The following is a 21,286-nucleotide window of genomic DNA, read 5'->3' as shown; positions in this document are numbered from 1 at the left end:
CGGCTCTGTCCGCACGCGATCAATCGAGATAAATCTAGGCGCGTCTTGCGTCACAAACGAAGCGATAAAGCGGCGCGTCGGCAGCCTTGAAGGATGACCAAACAAATACTACAAACGAACGCTACAAAGATTCGCGGCAATATATTCAAGAGTTACATATCATCATGTACATAATGCCGAGGTTCTGGTGCCTAAGCTTACAGCTGCAGCGTTGGTGCCGGAGACTTTGTCAGAAGGAAAGGAGAGGCTGCGTTGTTGACCTCGTTCTAGCACTGAAGCTCAGCTTCTGCCCCGCTGGGGCCCCGCTGGGGCCTCGTTGGACCAACCGCCAGCGGTATCGTATCTGCCTTGCTGGTCACCAAACTGAGTGGCTTTTTCTCATTTTCACTTGCGCATTCTGGCGAAATTTCTTTCGAGGCTGGAGCGTCTCACTCGCCCTCCTCTCAGCGCTGACGACTGCGGCACTCCCGGTCTTCCCCCGCATTATCTCACCGGCTCAAGCCTTTTCTCCTGTAGCCGGCGCCACTGTCCCTCTTGCCAGGGGTACTTGGCCAGTTCAGTGCTTGTTGGCGACGGAACAAAAATTATGGTCACGCTGCCACCCTTCAGACTCACCAAGAGCCTTCGCCCCCGACATCCAACAATTCCTGACGTCATGCAGTCTCTCGTCAAGCGCATCTGCGATCCCACAAAGGGAAGACGTGGCCGCATATAGTAGCCCTCAAAAGACGCACAGCGCACTGTCCAACTGATAATGCAAGCTCTTGAGACATGCTTCAGATACGAGCATATTTTAATGTATTTAATGCATTCACAAAAAGGCCACTGCACCTTTAGAAATTTTAAGGAACGGGAGTTCCTACAAGCATGCGTCTATGCCATAAACGGACTGCAGGTGTCTTTGTCGTATACTACATGTTCCACCTCACAGTTGTCTTCGTATTGGTCGATGCAGTCCTGCGGGGGATCGGCTACGGCATCCCTCGTCACCCACATCATGCAATCTGGAACGGTAAAAAAGAAATCACTTATGGATATGGAGCCTTTTTCGAAAAACAGGGAAAAAATACGGTACGAAATGAGCAAGAAAAGTGCTAGGAGGGCAAACTGAATTAAAAGTACCCTTCCTTTCTTTTCGTTCGACTCTCTTTCCCTGGAGACAGACCTCTCGGTAAGAGTTAGCAAAGGCCTTTCGCATTCATTTTCCTTTCTACCAGTAGTTTAGCTAGACTCGAAGGCGTAAGAAATGCTAGCTGTGGCCAAAGCTATCAGTTTCCGGGCATCTACTTAGGCAGGCTAAGTAGCGGCTCAAAGAAAATCGGGAAACCTGAGTGCACTGTGATCAAGTCTACAATTTCACACCAGTCTAATAACTAGTATCCGTCTTCATCACGTACAGAAAACTCATATCAACAACATTTATTTTGGAAACACATGAAAACTCTGCTTGAAATGTGCAGGTGAACCAATGTGATTTAAGAAGTGTTAGGTTGAGTCCGAATTGCAACTGGCTAATTATTAGGTGAGCATTTCATTAACATTAAAGCGCTTGTTTGCAAAATCAGCACTCCCGCTCTTTTTCATGCTATCTTTATGGTCTCAGTAACTTCTTTCTAGGTCGTATGGTGTAATAAATACAATGCTTGTTTCATATCTGTAGAGCTGTAATGACGTTGTATCAATATTTTTCATGCGCCGCTTTCTCTATTACAATGAAAGTAGCTTGTTTTTACAGCGCCTCGTCTATGAAATTTTTAAACCTTTGTCGCCGGACAAACACTGCGCATTGCGTAACTTCTGTTGGGTTCGGTTCTGCGACGCATCTCAACGAACCTCATCATAAAACAGGCACAGCGTTTAACCTTGTTACGGCTCAGGGGCCATAATAAAAGAGGCCACCACGCCAGCCACTGCCAGAGTGCGGCAATGTTAAGACGTCAGCTGCGAAAGGGCAAAGTGCGCAATACCTCATAATGTTCTTGATGGACTGAAACGGCTCACCAATGTTGCACAATGCACCTCATTAGACTTTCAGAAAAGCGACAATGTCGCAGCCCTTAATCATCTCCAAGCTCATTTCACTTTACCTTCAATGCCTTCGAACGGAATCTCAAGAACACTGCATGTCTTGTAGTTTGCGTAGATCAAATTTACGATCTGCTCAGGGCCGTCTGCAATGTAAAGAAAAAAATGCTAGTTGAATGCCTCGTGGTCTTTCGTGGATTACACTTTCTACTCAGAAAGGTTAAAAACAAGGCAGAAACGTCATGCTCTTGATCGCTTCGGCTAAACACAAAGGATTGCCGCTAAGCGAATGTGGAGATAAAAGGAATAACGGTGGCCAGCTGCCCCATGTTTCACGTGCGCGTTTGTTTACAAAGGATGGTCCAATCTTTCGCGAAAATAATTTGGGTTTAAAGCTAAGTTTGATTCAATCTACTCAGTTGAACCTTATGATAATAATTTCACTCATATTGAGGTTTTCTACTGAGTTACCATAACAAATGGGCCAACGCGTTCAACTCCACCCAACAGTCACCCAGTTTTAACCTAAGTGTTCTTGCATACACACTCTCTTTAACTCCCCTACTATCAGTTCTCGGAAACCATGACATTTCTGCTACCCCCTCCGCCCCCACCTTTTGGCTTTCTTTGAACTCGAGCCATTCCCCCCCCCCCCCCCACATGCCTTGTCCTTCCTTGGAAATGCCCCCTTTCTTTCTCCTTCCAGTGCCAGCCTATTTTGTTTGCCTTGTTCTCATTTCCCTGTGCCACGCTGACTAATCCTCTTATCCGAGTTTTACAGGTGCACCCAGCGCTCCCCCCCCGTCGCAGCCCCTTGAAAGCCTTTGTTCATTACACACCCCCCGGATATAAGTTTTTCCACTATAGCAGCTTAACGAATCAAGATTCACCTCCCTCCCCTTCCTGACACGCATCGCCTCTTACACCACTTTCCTTCCCCCACCCGGGGCCTTCCTCCTCGGAGCGAAGGCCCTATTTAATCCCTGCCAATGATGAACGCTTTGACCAGACGAAGACAAGTCCCCTTGTCGAAACGTTGGCTCAAGCAACCTGAGGTTTTCCCCTCCCTTGTTCATTTTGTGATCACTCTCTAAGAAGGGTTTTTTATGTTTTATTAGCGGTGAGCCGTAAATAAACGGAGAGTTTAAAAAGATCTTCACCGCTATTGGCGTAATCTGTAGGTCGCAGAAAGCAAGAGGTTTAACTTCAAAGTAATGTTTATGTTAGTCAGCGCGCGAATGCTGAAATATATATATATATAATTCAGTTCTTGAAATTGATGCTGAATGTAGACTTCGATATGTCTAGAACACTTTTTGTTTTCTCGTTGTCCCAATGTTTCAACGATTTAAGTAAATATTTCAGAAATATTGATGAATGGTTCTCCTTGAAGCACTACTGATCAGGTTTTTATTGACTATTCCATAAAATATTAGGCTCTAGGGAAATGATTCCATAAAAAATTAGGCTCTATGGAAATGCTTGGCAAAAGAAATTAACTGACATTCAATCGACTCGAAGGCATTTGCCTACTTGTTCATTGAGATTTAAATGGCACTCACTTGACCTGTCTGTTGACTCGTAAAAATATAGCGGAATAAAGTTTGAGTTTTTATTCTAACAACTTAGACTCTACAAGGCCTCAAAAAGCGGCCCTGTGAAACTGAATGTTCATTTTTCTAAGGGATGTGACCTGTTGTTTTTGCCTAGCCGTAATGTGTTCTAAGTTAAACCATTATGTAGCCTCATAGAAAAGATGATGGCTCGTCACCGGCGAAAAAACGACACCAACTTAAGCTTCATTACAGATAGTGGGCAATGTTTATCCGCTGAGAGTAAAATATTAGAGAAAACAGTTAAGTTAGGTTTCATAACAGCTACTCTAAATGACTGGATAAAAATTTGCGCTTGAAGGGGACCTTCCATTTTTCATATGGTTCAATGTAAGGAGAAGACGCAGCATCTGTTCCAATGACTGCAATTGGAATAGTTCTAATTTTCCCGCTACATGTGATGAATCCATGCACAATCTGTTATTACATTAAGGGTCATGGAAACATGGAAAATTAAAATTGCAAAACTAATCACCTATTTTCGCAAATCACTGCTAAATTGCATTTTCGTAGAGACTGTATTGGAAATAAGAAAAAGATAGGGTAAGCCGAAGTAACAAGGCACTTGCCCTGCGCTGCTGTTAAACTAAATTATTCATTCAATGGTGATCATATTTACCTTCGCCGACCGTGAACACAGGCTTGTCAGGCGTTGACCCGGGCCTAACATGCAAGGTTACGTTCTTTCTGAAAACACCCAACAGAGAACATACATATATTGCTTCAAAAACGGCAGCTGGTATGCATATTTGTGCTGAACTTTTCATCATGCAATCAATCAGTCAACTTTCCACGTAAAAATTTATCTCCGATGTTTCGCATGTATCCTTCCTTTCAGTTTCTAATCCAGAATAGTGGGCATAATGCTGCATGAGAGGTTAGTCGTTGCTTTTCTTGTGCTTTTGATGGCAGCAGGCATGATTGAAGGTGGTCGTTTGCAACGTCAGCAGCGTAGACGTCAGTACACTGCATTTCAACTGTAGGCGAATGCATACGGAATACGCAATGCCGAACGGAGGCGGCCCTGGGTTTATGCTTAAAGCCGCGCGTGCAGATAAACGCCGTTGACTACCAAAGCCGCTGTAGGTGAGCCTCTATTCCTGTACTAGGCACTGTTTTTTAAACGGTGCAATTCGTGGCAGCCGCCGCCGCAGACGCAGCACCACTCTTGCGGGGCCCTCCTCTCCACTACACCGCTGTCGTCCACTCTCGCCGTACTCTCCTCCACCGTTCTCCTTCTTATGCGCACCCTGTACCCTCCGCGTTCGCTGCCTCCTCACGCTCTCTTTGCTATCGTCGCACTTCCATCCTCCGCTGGGTTATTCGTTTTCTGTGCCGGCTACGGGGTTACGCCGACACCGTGGCCGACGCCGACGTTCCGCACATGAACGCCGCTTAAGAGCCGCGGTTTAAAACAGAGTTAGCGAAACGCTTTCTAGTTTGCCGGAAAACAAATGTCCTTCGCTTTTACCCTTCTTTGCCGTTGAGGCCAGGTATGATCCACACATATGTGGCGCTTGGGCCGTTTTTATCGAATTCTGTTCGCAAGGCAGTCAGGCAGTCCAAGTCTCCGTCCTGGTCAGTGTCCAACATGGCAAAAGAGTAGACCATAGCCCCGATGACCTGGCACGAAACAGCGATTTAACTGTAAAGCAGCTCAAAAGTTCTTGCTATAGCAGCAAGCAAATGGCACGTACTCCTATCGACAGAACGGTGGTAAGACAGACAAAGTATTTTCTGCGCTTGTGTAAACACTAACTAAAAGAAAAAAAATGGCTCGAAGTTGTGTGCCACAGGGAGTGAGTCTAAAGCTTCAACGGGTGTTAAACCGGAGATTGAACGCTCACGTTGAAGAAAGAGCGGTTGTGTTAAGGCTCACTGTGACTGCACCATAGGTATAATGAAGAAATGCTTGCTTCCGGGTAAACCGAAATCGGTCGTGAGAGGTGCGCAGCAATTCGAACGGATTCTTTTATATTACTCACTACGGTTTAGGAGTTCTTGGCCCCACCAAACTAGAACTTGTGAGATTGAACCACTTATGCGGTGCTGTTACTCTCGTTTAGTACAGCCTATGGGGACCAGGTCCTTGGCCTTATGACAACCTCTCATCTTCCTGTTTGTTATCCGCGAGATGTTTCAGTGACATAAGGCTGCTAATTAAAGACGCCACACTTTTGAACAAGAGGCTAGAAAAAGTGTGCATTATTTCGCAGAACATTTTCAAAGAAAGGACTTTATTTTGTTCCATCGGGCTGTCGTTCCAGGTTCTGATGTATTACGCGATGGCTTCAAATGTCTGCCGCTTTGTATGGCGCCACACTCTTCGCGAGGCTCGAAGATCCATGACCTCAGAAGCTCTTGCTGCGACATTCTTTGCAAAATGCTTCCGACCCTCTTTCTCCTTGCGCACGATGCACCTAATCCTTGCAACTCCTCCAGCCAGCCGTCCTCGCCTTGTCGACAAACCTCTGCAGTTGGTTTTATGGCTATAGCGTACGGCTGCTGAGCCTAACAGCGTGAGATCGAATCACAGCCGCATATCAATTGCGGTGCATTGCAATGTGTGCAATGTACTTCTATGGCATGCTACGTCCCATTTACCACCCATTATGTACCACCCTGCTCGTCGACCAGGACAAGGTATAGCCGCACATCAAGACGAGATGTGTATTACGGCTAAGAGCCATCATATATCAGCGTCCCGTCGTGCATGAAGAACTCAAGCACCACCTATTCGGACGCAAGCACCTAACCAGGGTCTATCGATTACGAAAACAAATCAGCCGATGGAAGCTCGCTGTGGACGTTGTGGGATTTGCTGGGACAAACTGATTTTACATACTGCCGCAACATATGCACACCTTGTAACGCATCCGGGTCTACGCTTCTCTTATTCTCTCGGTCATAGCAGCCGCAGCGGCCAAACATAATGTAGCTACGGCACAAGTGACTAAGCAAAGTGTAGCTGTTCACGCCAACGCATCAAGGCACACTGAACGTGACGGACTTATATACGCTGCAGCTTCTACATATAAGCCAGCATAGCTAGCCTGCGTCGTGGGTTCAATTCGGAACAACAGATTGCTGGTGGCTGCGCATTTGTTTCCATGTTCTGGAAGGTACCTTCTTACAGATATTTTTCTGTTGAGCTAAACGATGTGATCACATACTGCATTCTAGTGTGATATTGCGTTATCTGCAGTATAAAATTAAGCAAATGATTCATGTTAACTGTTCATCTGAAGCGCTACATCACTGCAGCACATAAGTGTGCTCAGAAAGACTATTCAGGCAAACAGATAAACTGCGGTCATGTAACCTTCTGGTCATCCCAACGATGTAAACCACGAAATCAATTTTGTCTTGACTGCCGCAACGGTCTCCACAGGTACACCGTGTGTGTAAAAAACTGTCGTATTACAGCCGGTGTTTGCATGTGTTCTGTTTGATCTGTGGCATCTGATTGCCATTGTCAAATGCGCTTTGAAATTTTGGTTCGAGTTCGATTACCTTGTATTCTGTGCCTCGCTGTACAAAGCAACGTGTTGCTTTGACCATTAGGTAAACGATCAACAGAGGAAGCCACACTTTACGACAACTGGACTCACACAAATAGTGGTATACACGTTGAGCTCATAGAGACCCTAAAGCTAGATACGGAAGCTGTTCGTTGGTGTTTGTTAGTGGAAAGAAGAAAAAAGTAGATCTCACGTGCCTTGAATGCATCAATGACGTCATGGCTAAGTTGATGTTTCGCCTTGCACTGTGATCTGGGGAGCAGCAGCAGGGAAAGAAAAACGCCGAACGCCGCTTTAGGAAGGAAAGATCTCATCTCGGCCCCGACAGAACGTATACTGCGTTCAGCTTCGCAAACCTGTATTTTCTTGCAGTGCCACAAATGCTGTACTATCAAATATCGTCCAGCTTTTCTTTTGGATGAGTCAACTTCGGATGTGTAATAGCCGTGTTCCTCTATAATGTAGATCGGCGTCCTGCAGCGTTACGATTACTGTGGCTGATGAGCCTCGAAGACAAAAAAAAAATTATCCAATTGATGACTAGTCCGCTAGTACCGCTGAATGTATATTCTCCATCCAGCGCATAATAATAAAAACAAGAATATTACTGTGACGCCTGAAGAACATTAGTAAGCGTTGACTTCAAACACTGGGCGCTTGGTGGATCGACAGGTGCACGGACACTACACGCTGCTACGCTCGGTTGGCAGCTCAATTATATTCACGATATTTATATATCTGCAGATCAGCTAGGGCGCACATCGGCCAGGTGCAATATCATGAATGATAGATTTTCATTAGCCTCGGGCCGCCGCGGTGGCTCAGTGGTTATGGTGCTCGGCTGCTGACCCGAAAGACGCGGGTTCGATCCCGGCCGCGGCGGTTGAATTTCTTTGGAGGAGAAATTCGAGGCCCGTGTACTGTGCGATGTCAGTGCACGTTAATGAACCCCAGGTGGTCGAAATTTCCGGAGCCCTTCACTACGGCGTCTCTCATAGCCTCAGTCACTTTGGGACGTTAAACCCCATAAACCAACCAACCATTAGCCTCGGATCAAAAAGAAAATTTTGCAATTGGTTTTTACTCTCTCTTTTTCATTTTGGCGCTTCGGTTCCCTATAAACCCCTCTCCCCCTAAAGAATGCGCAAACCGAAAGAACAGCTTTTCAGTTATCACGTCTTGGATTTTGCAGTCAGCTGTGTACCTGTGTGTGTGTCTGTTGTGAACCAACTCGTGGGGAAAGGCTCACATTGCATTGTGGGCTTCAGGATGTAGAATATTTGCTTGACAAGCAACCTAAATCCTAAATCACGTAACCTATAGGCTGTTTTGTAGAGAAATGTTAACCCAGTAAGTTTCTATCCTAAATACTAATGCTCAGTGGTAAGGCGCTCGTGTATCGAGCCGGAGTACTCGGGTTCGAACCCGACCGCGACGGCCGCGTTTCGATGGAGACGAAACGCAAGAGGCACCAGTGTGCTGTGCGATGTCAGTGCACGTTAAAGACCCCCAGGTGGTAGAAATTATTCCGGAGACCTCCACTACGGCACCTCTTTCTCTCTTTCTTTTTTCACTCCCACGTTCCTCTCTTCCCTCACGGCGCGGTTCAGGTGTCCGCGGAGATATGAGACAGATACTGGGCCATTTCCCTTCCTCAAAAACCAATTTTATTTTATTTTTATTTTTCTTCTAGAGAAGGTAGCGTTAGGTAATGTTAAGGATCATCTTGGGGTCCAGGCCACCGCGCCTAATGCAGCGTCAGTACATCATCATCATCATCACTATCCTGACTGCACCCGCTGCAGGACAAAGATGCCTTTCCCGTGTCCTTCCAATTAACAATGTAATGTGTCAGCTGCGGCCACGCTATCCCCCCAAACATCTTAATCGCATCCGCTCACCTAACTTTCTGATGGCCCAGCTACTCTTCCCTTCCTTTGGAATGCAGTCGGCTACGCTTACTACCATCGATCCCCTTGCCTTCCCATTACGTGCCCTGCCCAAACCCTTTTCATCATCTCGATTTTGACTTGGATGCTAATTAAGTGGTGTTTTATTCCTTACCCATTCTTCCCTTTCCCTATCTCAGAATGTTGCACCTATCATTTTTCTTTCCAAAGGAGCCATAATACCTGTGACATAGTCGGAAATGCAAATATTTTTTCTGTATCCAGAAAGGGTGCCATTAGAAACGGATCCTTCAGAGGTTTAATGCTACATTTCATTCGAGAAAACCTAGTCGGAAGTTGTGTGGTGAGAAGGGTTACCGGCAATTGAAGCTGGTTCCATTTTATCTTTGCGAAGTTGGAACTGGTGAGGCACGCACGGAGTAAACAAATCTTCCGTTCTGTGGCATAAAGGAATATTATACAGCGTAAGAAGTGAGCAAGATTTTTGTTACACAGAAAAATCGCCGCGACACGCATGAATTCTTATGCATACACCAGGGCGCAGTAGAAAATCCGAACAGTACGTACAAGCTGGGGGTAGTACAGCACGACAAATTACTAGGAAGGCGCCGTCGAAAGTTTTGATAATGTCGAAAGCACCCTAAGTACACTAGGAATAATATTAAGGCGAAAGCCTTTAATGTCTCATCGTTGTAAGCAGCAGTTGTCGACAGAGAATGTCACGCTTTTCAGTTGGTCGAAACGGTCGTGACGTCACAGTGCGCCAATTTCAAACGGGGCCAATTGTACTTTGGCTAGTAACCATGCAACCAATTGAAGGGACCATATAGTGATGCTCCAAGTAAGTGGGACTGAGCTTAGTTAATTGCTTAATTACCCAATTAGCCTAATTAACTTCTCTAGTCAGGTCATATAAATAAATAAAACCTAGAAAGAAATTGGTCGAGCTCAAGAATCGAACCCCGGTCTTCGGAGTGCGAGACGAGCATGCTATCCACTCCGCCATGCCTGCTCGATGGTTTGGAATGAACAAAGGCACGTCTAGTGAATACGGTGTCTTCGCTCACTGCCATACGCCTCCCTTCCCTTCCGGCGAGGTTTAGGTGTCCACCGAGATATGAGAGAGAAATACATTTCCTTTCCTCAAAAACCAATTTCCCGACGAGCGAGGCGTAGAACCGAATGGGCGATGGCGTTCTATGGACTCCCTGGCAGCGTTGCAAGACGCTCTCGCGTTCCACTCTTAGAGGCGAAGCTTAACATCTTAACCACACATCAGTGACCACACTTTAGGTCAAAAAAGTGCACCCCCCCCCCTGAATTTTGACGGGTGTCCACCGAGCTATGTGAGACAGTTACTGCGTAATTTTCTTTCCTCAAATACAATTTTCATTTTCTTCATTACGGGCCATCTTCGTCTTTCTTCTTTCACTCCCACTTCCTCCGTTCCTCTACGGTGCGGTTCAGGTGTCCACCGAGTTGACAGAGATTTACTGCGCCATTTCCTTTCCTCAAAAACCGTTGCGTTGAAACGGCAAGGCATCGCGCCGAACGGGTGGTGGCGTTCCGTGGACTCCCTGGCAGCGCTACAACACGCTGTCGCGTTCCACTCCTAAAGGCGAAGCTTAAGCTTAATTAGCAGTTAATTAGTATTCAGGCATTAACCAGTAATTAACCATTAATTAGTGATTTGTCATCACTTAGTAATCAGTACTCAATTACATGTGACGCCACCAGTGCCACAGAAGCACTGAAAGTGGTGCGGAAAACGCTTTCGCCTCTACGCACTTTAGACAGTCAAAGTGCCCCCTGAATTTTTTTAAACGTTCTTAAAAATACGTGAAAAGTACATTTTTGCCCGCTTAGCATATTTATAACGCATTAAAAATATAATAAAAATATACATTAGAAATATACTAAAAATATACATTTAATACATTAAGAATGTGTATACTCGGGCTTAAAAAAACTCTACTGGGCGGCTCCGTGGAATCACACGGGTTAATTCTTCAACTGCAGAACAAATCGTACACGGGTATTTAACATTAATCAACAGGAGTCTGATATTATAGGTGACGTGATTGAATGGGAACGGCAGATACCTACACACACAGCATTCCAAGACGACAGTCACACAGCAAACAATAAAAACTACGACAAGCGGTATACTTGGCTTGCCGTATACATACCCAGCGAAAGCAACGCACTATTTTGCACGGTGAGGCCTTTTTTTGCACAAATACTGTGGGCTGCCAAATTATTGCAGAAGTACCCCACTGGTCGCTTTCGAATCTGGGGTTAATTGAGAACGGAATTGCTAGTTGAAACTTGCGTCAGGCACAGGTCAGGAGTCGAACTGTCAACCAACAGATACATGGGCGTGTAAGGGAGCCGGTCTGCCCTGCCAGACGGGGTCCTTTCCGCTGGCTTATTCGGACCCAGAAGTATCCAAGGCGCTTTTGCTGGTATAATGCTATCACGTTCTCACACGGAAATGTTCGAATGACATTGAGTGGAATGACATTCGAGAATAGGAATGACATTCGGACTCGACGGATTGCCGCGGTGCTGAACGACACTTTAGAAACGCATTCGAAAGCCTCAGCTCGTTTTCAGTGTACAGCGACGACGACGACGGCGGTCACACTAGTCCGACAACGACAGTATATATCACGCTGAACAACAGCATGTAATTATAGTGAAATATCTAGTTTACTATAATATGATTCTAGAGGGGCACGTTTTTCAGGCCAACGACACCGACGAATCCGGTCGGCGGACGGTCAGCCTTGTCGGCGGCTGAGCGAGAGCACGGTGATGAGGGGGCGGCGTGTATATGCTCGCGCTTCTAAATGAGCGAAACGAACGGCTATATTTCACGTGTACACACCTGAACTCTCACCAGCGATAAGCGCTTGCCAAATCAGTTTCAGTCGACGACGGCTCTCTTGCCTTCAGCGACGACTAGGCCCAGCGAGTCCGCAGGGTTGGATCTGTGATTGCGGCGGTTGTGAAGAGCGAATCACAAGCTTTAGCGAATGCAAATTGTCATCGGGTGTAGTTTTGGCAACGGTGACCTGAAATCAACTATTGCTTACATCGCAGGGCACGCGTACGATGAACGGGAAACGCCGGTGTGTCCCAGACTGCCGAGCCGTGCTTTACGGCCAGCAGCAGTCGTCGCCGTCGCTAGCTTGTGGATAACAAGTTAGGCCGTTTCAGTTAAAGCGAACAGTCGCCAGACATACTTCTGGATAAAGTAGTTAAAAAAAATACTCGTCACGTCGGAGAAAGCCGGGACAAGAAGCGAGAAGCGCCAGTCCTGCGCGATGCCAACAACCCGGCTTTCTCAGGTGTGCGATCGCATCATCGCTTCCCACACATTGTCGCACTGCGTAAACAAGCACGAGTACAACCAGTAAAAAAGAAAACAGATTGTTTAATAGAACGAAAGCGCAGATTGCGTTTTATGTTATGTGAACAAGCGATGTAAACAACAGTATGAGTGCAGTCGTCCTCATCGGCGCACTCCCGGGGAAATTTCATGCTGACGCGGTTAATATTCATTGCCGTAATATTATCTTCAAGCACTCCCTTAGACAGAACACGTGTAGCATCTTTAGATGACATTCGGCTGGAAGGCATTCGAAGCGCCCGTGTAGCAGGGCTATAAGTGGTGATCACCTTCCTGCTAGAAGTTACCATAAACGAAAGGATGACAAGAAAGGGAAAGTTTTCACTCTTCGCTGAAACGTCATTTCAAGCCCTAGATTGTTCCACGGTAGCTTGAAGTGCAATGCAAAGATGTTTACGCGGACAACCCATTTGTTAGAATTTAAATATACTTCAGACGGATTAATTGCGTATTTACGAAAGTACACTTTAAATAGATGGCCAGCACCAAAATGCGATGTCCCGAAACTCGATTTTGAGCATTAGATTGTTCAACGACAGCTTGTAGTGCGCTGCAAACATGCTAATGCGGACTGCCAATTTGCTAGAATTTCAGTGTTCTTTGGACGAATTAATTGCGTATTTACGGAAGTACACTTCAAATACATTGAGGACACGCAAATGCCATTTCCCGAAACGCGATTTCGAGCACTCGACTGTTCAACGGCAGCTAGAAGTGTGCAAAGACGTTTAAAAGGACTGCCCGTTTGTTAGAATTGAAGTATATTTCGGATGAATTAATTTCATATTTACGAAAGTTCACTTTTAATACATTGACAAGATGCTAAAACTGCATACATATACGTTTACAAGGGCTGCCCGTTTTCTAGAATTGAAGTATACTTTCGATGAATTAATTTCATATTTACGAAAATACACTTTTAATACACTGACAAGATGCTGAAACTGCATACATATTTTTTCACGTATTTGAAAAGTGCTCGAAGTATGCTTGAAGTGAGGTATTTTTGGCACATTTTAAAAATATATTTCGAATACCAAGCATGAAATTTCAGAAACGTATTTCCGACATATTTGTAGTGCATTCATGAATACAAAATATGTTTAAAATACATTTTGAATAGCCCACCGTATATTCCAAACGTATTAGTTTTTGCTAAGGGACACTACACAATGCAAAATCTCCATTTACGTTTTATTGCAACACCTCGCTGGTCAACTAGGGGAAACGTTTACAGGTAAAAAGGAAAAGGGCTTAGGCTAGAGAGTGCCTGCAGAAAGCCACTGGCTGATCTCTCGGAGCGGGTTAGAGTTGTATATGCATTGCTCCTTCAGGATAGCGGCAGAGTGCGGTGCGGAAACTACGCAATAACAAAGACCATATCAATTAGGATTAACTTTGTGTGAGATACAGAAGCTTTAGAAAGACCAATTGGAATGACCAAATCTTATCAGGGTTGAATTTTAACCTCGATATAAAAAGCAAAGGCAGTGAACATGTTAAAAACAAAAACCTAAATGAACTGGCACTACAGAAAGATGTTCAGCAGGTAACTATCTTACATGAAAACGGGTATGTTCTTCCTGCTTTGAAGAAGATAGAAGAAACGTAGTAGGCAGAAAAACAACCGCTGCTCCTTTCTATTGTTTTCAATTCACTCAAAAATTCTCTTCTAAAGTATTCGAATTTCATATTTCCCATTTGGGTGAGGTCAGTTGCCTTAACATGCCCCATATACCAATGGCAGAACAACAACCACCCGCTCACCAAACTGATGCTACAATGCTCTGCAGCTGGGCATACAAAGCAACTACGAAGGACACTGCTAACGATGTTGATCAAGATGGTGGGCAAGAGGTTAACCAATAGAGTGTTACAGAACGTCAGTAAACTATCGGAGAAAGCAACGGGTTCATTTTTTAAAAAGAACACATACCCCTGTATGCGTAGAGCACAACACACTTTTTAGACCCAACACAAGCTTTGTAATAAGCCGATAGAGCCAGGAAAGCAAAATCTGACACTACAACATCGTGATAATTTAGCAAAAGGCAAAGCAGGGAGGAAATCTCAAAGTAGCAAGAACGAAGCTTGGAGCTGCACAATGCCTGTGCAGCTCCAAAACACGATAATACTTTATCATTTAGAAGAGAAATTAGCAGGGGTAGTCGAGCCACTTATGCACTTGGAACACATTGTGGTGAAAAGAACGTACTCAGCGGGGACGAAAGGGAAGACACTCAAGGCATACCGATGCAGATGGCATAACAATTCGCCCAAGCATCTCTTGTAACCTGTTACACGGGAGGTCAACAAACTCCAGTTGTAACTAATGTAGAAGAAATCCTTCATTTATTCTAAAAGAGCTAAAGCAGCTTGTTTGATTAAATGCAGATCGTTTTGAAACGAGGCAGCGATGCTGAGTTCCGAAAGCTTGTATGTATATGCAACATTTTTATTCCATCATACGCACAAGAGAGCTGATTGTGCACAAAGAAACGAATACATTTGCGCATACAGATGAGAACTATAATGTATTTGCAAGAATAGAACTTAACCTGTCTATTTCGCGAGTAATGTTACAGAAGTTAAACTGGCAAAGCTATGTCTTTTTTAAGCGTACACGCAAAAAAACGCCCGAGTGGACAATATTTGGAGCTAGTCACTATGGTTCAGAGCACACGTGACTAAGTGCAACAGCCCCAGAAGACACGCTCTAGAAGTCTTTGAGCGTACCATTTTCTTTTATTCATCTAGTATAATTTGCATTCACGTTTAATTAGATCTGCCCGGTATTATAATCACTTTCAGATAACAACCTAAAAAAATTGCTACGAAGTCGGTGTCCCTTTATCATCGAGCAGTAATTGCTTCGAGAGCCTCCATCGCAGCTGGAGAGCATAGTTGGGCCCTGCAATGTCATATAGATATAATAGAATGAGATAATAGATAAAATATAAATTTTTGAGAGGTTGTAGAAGAGTTCAGACGCAGTGCTCGTTTTCATGCGAGAGGAAACAATTTGGCCTTGAAGTGGTAGCTGAGTGACGGATCCCGTTCACTAATGTTTCGGTCTACGGGAAAAGGAAGCTGTTGGAAATAGCTCTTGTTGCGAGGGGCGCTGCCTCTGGTGTTTCTTTCCTGGGTAGTAGAGTTGGGAAAAAGCTCTCAATCATCAACCATGGCTGCATTGCACTCTTCCTCCTCCTAACAGGCGCGACTGAGATGTTCCTCCTTCCGTTCCAGAAAAATGGGGAGGCTGTCCAGGACCATTCTAGATAGCACTGTGCTGAAAGCACCCAGCCCTGTCCTTTTCAGCAATGTTTCCTGTGTGGTCATGTGACCTTCTTCAGCATGACTCCTGTGGTAGTCGAAGTGGGCACTCACACATAAGTAGGGGCACCGGAGCACCTATAAATTGTTATGCAATCCTCCTTTAAAGCGAACGCTGTTTATGAGAGGAATTGTGCCCGTGTCTCCGTGACCAGACCGAACGTGTCACTTGCGAACGGAATATGCACATTTTTTTTATGACAGTGCATATTTTTACCGAGGTCCTTAAAAGTTCGTGAAAAAGGCCATTGCCCCAGGCAGCACACATCCACACACCTGATTTTGAGAAGAAAGCAAAACTTTGAAGAAGTGTTAGAACGGCTACTTGGGCTAGTTGGTATCGATTCATTGTTACGAGGCAGCGCGCAGAGACAACGGACAAGAAAATACACACAGCAAGGCGCTTTGCTGTGCGTTGCTGTGTGTCTTTTCTTGTCCGTCGTCTCTGCGCGCTGCGTCGCAGCAGTGGTTTTAAACATGGTTAAATTATGCACCCACTGTATTCATTCATGTAGTATCCAGTTATGTTCACCGTAGTTCAAAGCCGCAAAGGGCCTTGACCGTACTGACGGCAAAGGACTTCTTTTACTCATAGCCAGATTTTAGGGGTGTGTGTCATGGTTGATAGCATACTGGCCGATAATAGAGAGGATGACGAAGAGGAGGTTCGCACAATCGAGGGCCTCGATGCGCTTGCACAAATTGCCCACCGTGGGTATGTGCCATTGTTTCAGAGGCGACAACAGCAACATGCCCTTACAGTGCGAGAACTGCGGTGGCCAGGAAAAGGTGCCGTGAAAACCCCATTCGAAAGCACTGTGTGTACCAGTGAGCATGCACACAGCTCTCGACATCATATAAACGTCACAACTTTAAACGGAAGTCGCGAGCGAGCTTCCGCTGATGTGTGCACAGGGGCTTGTGAGCGTTGCTGGAACTTTGGGTTGTGGGGCAGGACACACAGGTAGCGCTGGCGGACACCAGAGCCGAGTGGAGTGCAAAGCAGGTTTAGTGCCTTGAGGAATACATGCAGGGGAATGTTTCAAAGCATTCTTTTTTATTTCATAGTTCACCACTTCCGTTTTTGGAATGTTGTATTATTCTCTCCGATTTCTATATATTCTCTCTACGGATTTTTCTTCTCACTCACCTTTTCCTCGCCTCCAAACTTAGATGCCTTAATCTGAGCATCTATTCTATCTACTGTTGCCTCTTTCGTAGAAAGTGAAAAAGAAGAGATATTGTAAAAATAAAGGCCAAAATGAAGGAAGTGGCAACAAAAAGCGCCTGATTTACAACCATTGCAAGCCGTTTGATATCATGCGCGTGAAACCATTTCGCATCTCTGTTCGCAGCGATGACTAGAGCCTCTCTTCCACCCTCTTCCTCAGGACATCAGTAGATAGGTAACTATCGGCAGGCTGTCAAAGCCACAATTTTTATTTCATTCACCGAGAGGAAGGACTGCGTAATTGCTGTGAAACCTTGGTTTTGGCGCACGGTGGTGGTCGCGTTCGCCTAAGGCATCAAAAATGCAGGCCCAAACACGGCCTATTGACGTACACGATAAGTACTGACGATCAAGTTCGAAGTACGATCGACGCACACGATAAGCACCGGGCTCCACTGAAGAGCCGCCTGCAACCTGTCGACTTTAGTAGCGCGTACAAGTCTCTATCAGACAGGAAAACAGACTTTAAACAAGCGAGAAAATTAGTGCTAAATAAGGGGTCAATTATTTCAGCGTCTTGTGATACTGAGCGCAAGATCACAACGCTACTCACGATTAAAGGGGTGAAGAAACAGATTTAGTTCATTGTCAGTACTGAAAGGCCGTTTCCCTGTCATCGGTTTCGTTAACATGTATTCGCCATCGAAATGCGTGTGTATTAATTAATTAGAAATTTTGAACCAAAATAAGTTCGTTTTTTCTGTACTGTGTTCTACATTGAAAAGTTTAATATGATGTCGAGTGTATTGGGAACTAATTTACCACAAAAGGGAACAGGCTGGCAGTTTCATTCACTTAGGAATTCGCATGCTGCGCACTTACATCGTTGCAGTTAGTTGGTAAATATGAAGTGCGTCGATGCAACCTGTCTTGTTGTTTTCGGGTGTTTCAAGCTTATATAACCAGCGTTTACAATAAAGTATCCTCAATTTTCTCAGATGCAGTAACCTATCCATCAGGAAAATTTGCTCTTTTCCGTCCTTTAAATCAAGCGATATCTCGACAGTAATTTATTATTATACCTTAGCCCTCCAGCAGGCAAGTGGCTGCACAACATACAGCTATTTTTGTTCATGGTTACCGTCGTCCCTTCTCCGGTGTTTCATGCATCCTGATGCAAAAGTAATTAAAGCGACTTATGAGCTCTATTTTTCCGACCGAAGCATTCAGATTTCTGATCAAACTAGACTTCGCTGTGTGCCGCCGCGATGGCTGAGTTGTTATGGCACTCGGCAATTGATCCGAAAGATGGGAGTTGGCAGTCGAATTTCGGCGGAGGCTGAATTGTAGAGGTCTGTGTACTGCGCGATATCAGTACACGTAAAAGATCCCGAGGTGGCCGAAATTTCCGGAGCCCTTCAGTACGGCGTCCCTCATAGCCGCAGTCGCATTCGGTCGTTAAACCCCCATAAACCACAAACCAATCTTTGCTTCGTATTTCTGGTTTTTTATTTTCCTCGGCATTTCCAACCACTTTGGAATGAATAGGTCAACCCACGAATACTCAGGTGCGCGACGGTCACGGTAGTGTGTTGAGAATCTCTAAATATTCTCATTCGATGCTTACAGAATGTGCCAGTTTTCATACGTTTCATGGCGACCTGTGCAACCGGATTACTGAACGCTTAGCCACTCCAACGCTTAAAAGTGCTACTCAATTTCTGCTGGGACTGAATTACTGTTGAGCAGTACTCAATTTCTGTTGCGTTAGTGCGCGCCCACAAGGCAAGTATCATCTACATTGATGAGCAAAAGTTATCTTCGTAAAACAAAAATAAACCTCGGCCGTTGTGTTAGGTTAGATGTAGCCTATAAGTGGGCATGACTTAAATGTTGTGTACTAATTCGAGCACATTTTTTTTTTAAAAATAAGAACTAAATAGCGGTATCTGCCGATGACCTCTCTGAGCGGATTTATTAGATTTATAATTAGGTCCCCGATTGCATCAAGCAAACCGACGTTTACGTGTTTTCTCATGCATTATTACCAATCGTAAGCACCTATTGGAGTCGTTTTATATGAATAATTTCTGCACAGAACTTATTCAAAAAGCGCTTTACCGCTACGCGTGTACTGTTTATCGCAGTCACTCTTGTTGAGCTCACTTGACAGGGTCTGCGACAGCCGTGCGCCGTTGGAAGTCGCCGCTCATGCAGGTGCCCACGAAAATGGAATGCTTGGAAGCGCAGCTTTATCAGGCCAGTTTTTACAAGTTGAAAACAGTTGAAAGTTTTTTTACAAGTTATATACCGAGGAGTGCATACTTTGGCTCTAAGAGTCGCCAAGCAGCTCGCTGCAGGTGTCTGTCAAATAAAAAAGGAAAACAGGACGGCTCTAGTTTGATATCAATCATCTGGGGTTTTTCGAAGTGCACAAAGAACGCACAATGCACGCATCTTCGCGTTTCACCTCCAGCAAAATGTGGCTGGCGTACAAAGGTGGAAATTTGGGCAAGTCGGTATTGATCCATAACCTGCGTTGAGGGTGTCTGTTCTCTCCCCTTTTGTCCGTCGTCCTGGTTTTGCGCTACTCTTATATTATGGCTGGCGTAGTCGTGATAAAACTCACAATATGATGATTTTGAGATAACACTAAGTGCATACTGAGACAATCATATGCTTCTTGTGTTCAAACGCAGAACAATAATAAAAGACTGTGTTAACTAACGTCGAAAGGCAATAAGTTTTGAGTAAATATATACAGGTACGCAAATGGGGCTCTCCTCCGTCTCATGTTTGGTTAGTTTTAAGCCGTGCAAAGAAATCTCTCACTCTGGCCTGATGTTTACTATAGAAGAAGTGGACGTTTTACATAATACATGCCCAGGTGAGTGGGCGATAAGATGAATATTAGAAAAGTCCTGCAGAGACTGCGTTAAGTAAATGTCACACCGTTTCTTCCTAGATACAATATCTGACTTATTGAAGAATGTTTTTTTTTTTTCAGGTAATTTTGTTTGGTCATTTCTCTCATATTTTCCTTTTACATGTGAGGATCTATATCCTCCACTTTCTGTTGCAGGTTTGTATACTTGCTCAAGAGGGCGCTTTACATATCCAATTCACTCAAGCATTCCCTCAGTTTATCAGATCTGGCTTCCCGCCGAGGATGCCATATCATGTGCCGTCCATAAAATTCTTTATAGGAATCCAAGCCTTAAAGGGAACAGTTATTGCTATATGCATCGAATTTTTTATCACCCATTCCGAAAACAGTGTCAAGAGGGCAAGCCTACCATATTCTATACGTAGCAATCGAAGCGGGCATACTGTTTAACGTAACCGCGTCATAACACTCTTCTCATTTCCATTCAACGTAAAAATATATCAAGAAGCAAACGATTGTGCTCTTGGCACCCAGACTGTGTTGTACACAGCAGCCCTTATTGAACTCGAAAAGAATGGCTTGAAGTTAAAACACGAACTATTTTCATGGTCCTCGTACAAGGAGAGCTCATGGTGTCCTGTCGGTCACATGGCGTCACCCGTGCTCGAAAGGTGCCATCTTGAGAGATGTTAGCGTCAAGCGGGAGCATGGCATGAGTTGTTCTGGAAAGCACAGTCACGATGATTAGTTTATAAAGTTTAAAAGTCCCGAAGTGACGCCATACTGGAGGAATGCGAATAATTTCAAACACCTGGAGCTCTTTACGTGCATTGACATCGTGCAGTACACGTGCCTCTTGCATTTTAGCACCGTCAAAATGATAACCGCTACGGCGGGGATCGAACCATTGTCTTTCGGGGCAGCAGCCGAGCCCAACACTGAGCCACAGCGGCGGCCCAGTCTCGGTGATGCCTCGCAACGAGAATGCTTTGTAAATATCTATGCCAGCTGTTGTTTTCAGCCCAGAGGAGCGAAAGGTAATCGCGTTCCGCTGACTTCGTTTAGTGCGAAATGAATTTTGTTGCTGTGGAGCATAACAGCAGGGAAACTTCTTTCCCCCGCGTGCTCGCAGTACAAAATAGGCGACGTGTATTTAAAAATTGTGAACGGCGGTTATAATGAACCTGCTCTGTCTCTCGACGGATGAGCAAGTGGAATACAATTTATAATGTAGCTGCGGCAGCAACTCTAACAAAGAGACATAGGGATAAGGAAAGGCGGACACACACTAACGAAGCATGTCGGAAACAGCTTTCAAATACGACAGGGGGCCTAGCTACACTTGACGGGATGGCCTAGATTCCAGCACATAAGGCTAATTGATACACCGTTCCTGCGTATGATTCAAGTG

General features: G+C 45.0%; 2 protein-coding genes across 3 annotated transcripts in view; one reads left to right on the top strand and one right to left on the bottom strand.

Annotated features, from left to right (window-relative positions):
• Positions 1-873: 873 nt before the first annotated feature.
• On the bottom strand, positions 874-5,249 carry LOC149342072 (uncharacterized). Its single transcript, XM_089546739.1, has 4 exons — positions 5,110-5,249; positions 4,258-4,325; positions 2,088-2,171; positions 874-1,004 (listed from the first exon to the last, which is right to left on the bottom strand). Exons 1-4 carry the CDS (start codon positions 5,247-5,249, stop codon positions 874-876), a joined length of 423 nt encoding a protein of 140 aa, XP_089402865.1.
• A 15,822-nt stretch (positions 5,250-21,071) lies between these two features.
• Positions 21,072-21,286, top strand: part of LOC149342071 (uncharacterized) — a 7,364-nt gene continuing 7,149 nt past the window's right edge. The window contains exon 1 of one of the 2 annotated variants that reach the window (XM_089544372.1): positions 21,072-21,286. This exon is cut by the window's right edge and continues 185 nt beyond it. The gene's annotated coding sequence lies outside the window, so the exon portion shown is untranslated. The other variant, XM_089544374.1, reaches the window with a different exon arrangement.

This window comes from Amblyomma mixtum, chromosome 5, assembly GCF_055824585.1.
Source record: "Amblyomma mixtum isolate Tamu chromosome 5, ASM5582458v1, whole genome shotgun sequence".
NCBI lineage: Eukaryota > Metazoa > Arthropoda > Arachnida > Ixodida > Ixodidae > Amblyomma > Amblyomma mixtum.
The sequence above is the reverse complement of the archived record's forward strand: the minus strand, read 5'-3'. Positions and strand labels throughout refer to the sequence as shown.

Coding starts and splice junctions, on each gene's coding strand:
- LOC149342072 (XM_089546739.1), bottom strand. CDS start 5,249: ATGGTCTACTCTTTTGCCATGTTGGACACTGACCAGGACGGAGACTTG. Junction 2,172..4,257: donor TGTGTTCACGGTCGGCGAAG/GTAAATATGATC, acceptor TTTACATTGCAG/ACGGCCCTGAGCAGATCGTA. Junction 1,005..2,087: donor TCCGTTCGAAGGCATTGAAG/GTAAAGTGAAAT, acceptor TTACCGTTCCAG/ATTGCATGATGTGGGTGACG.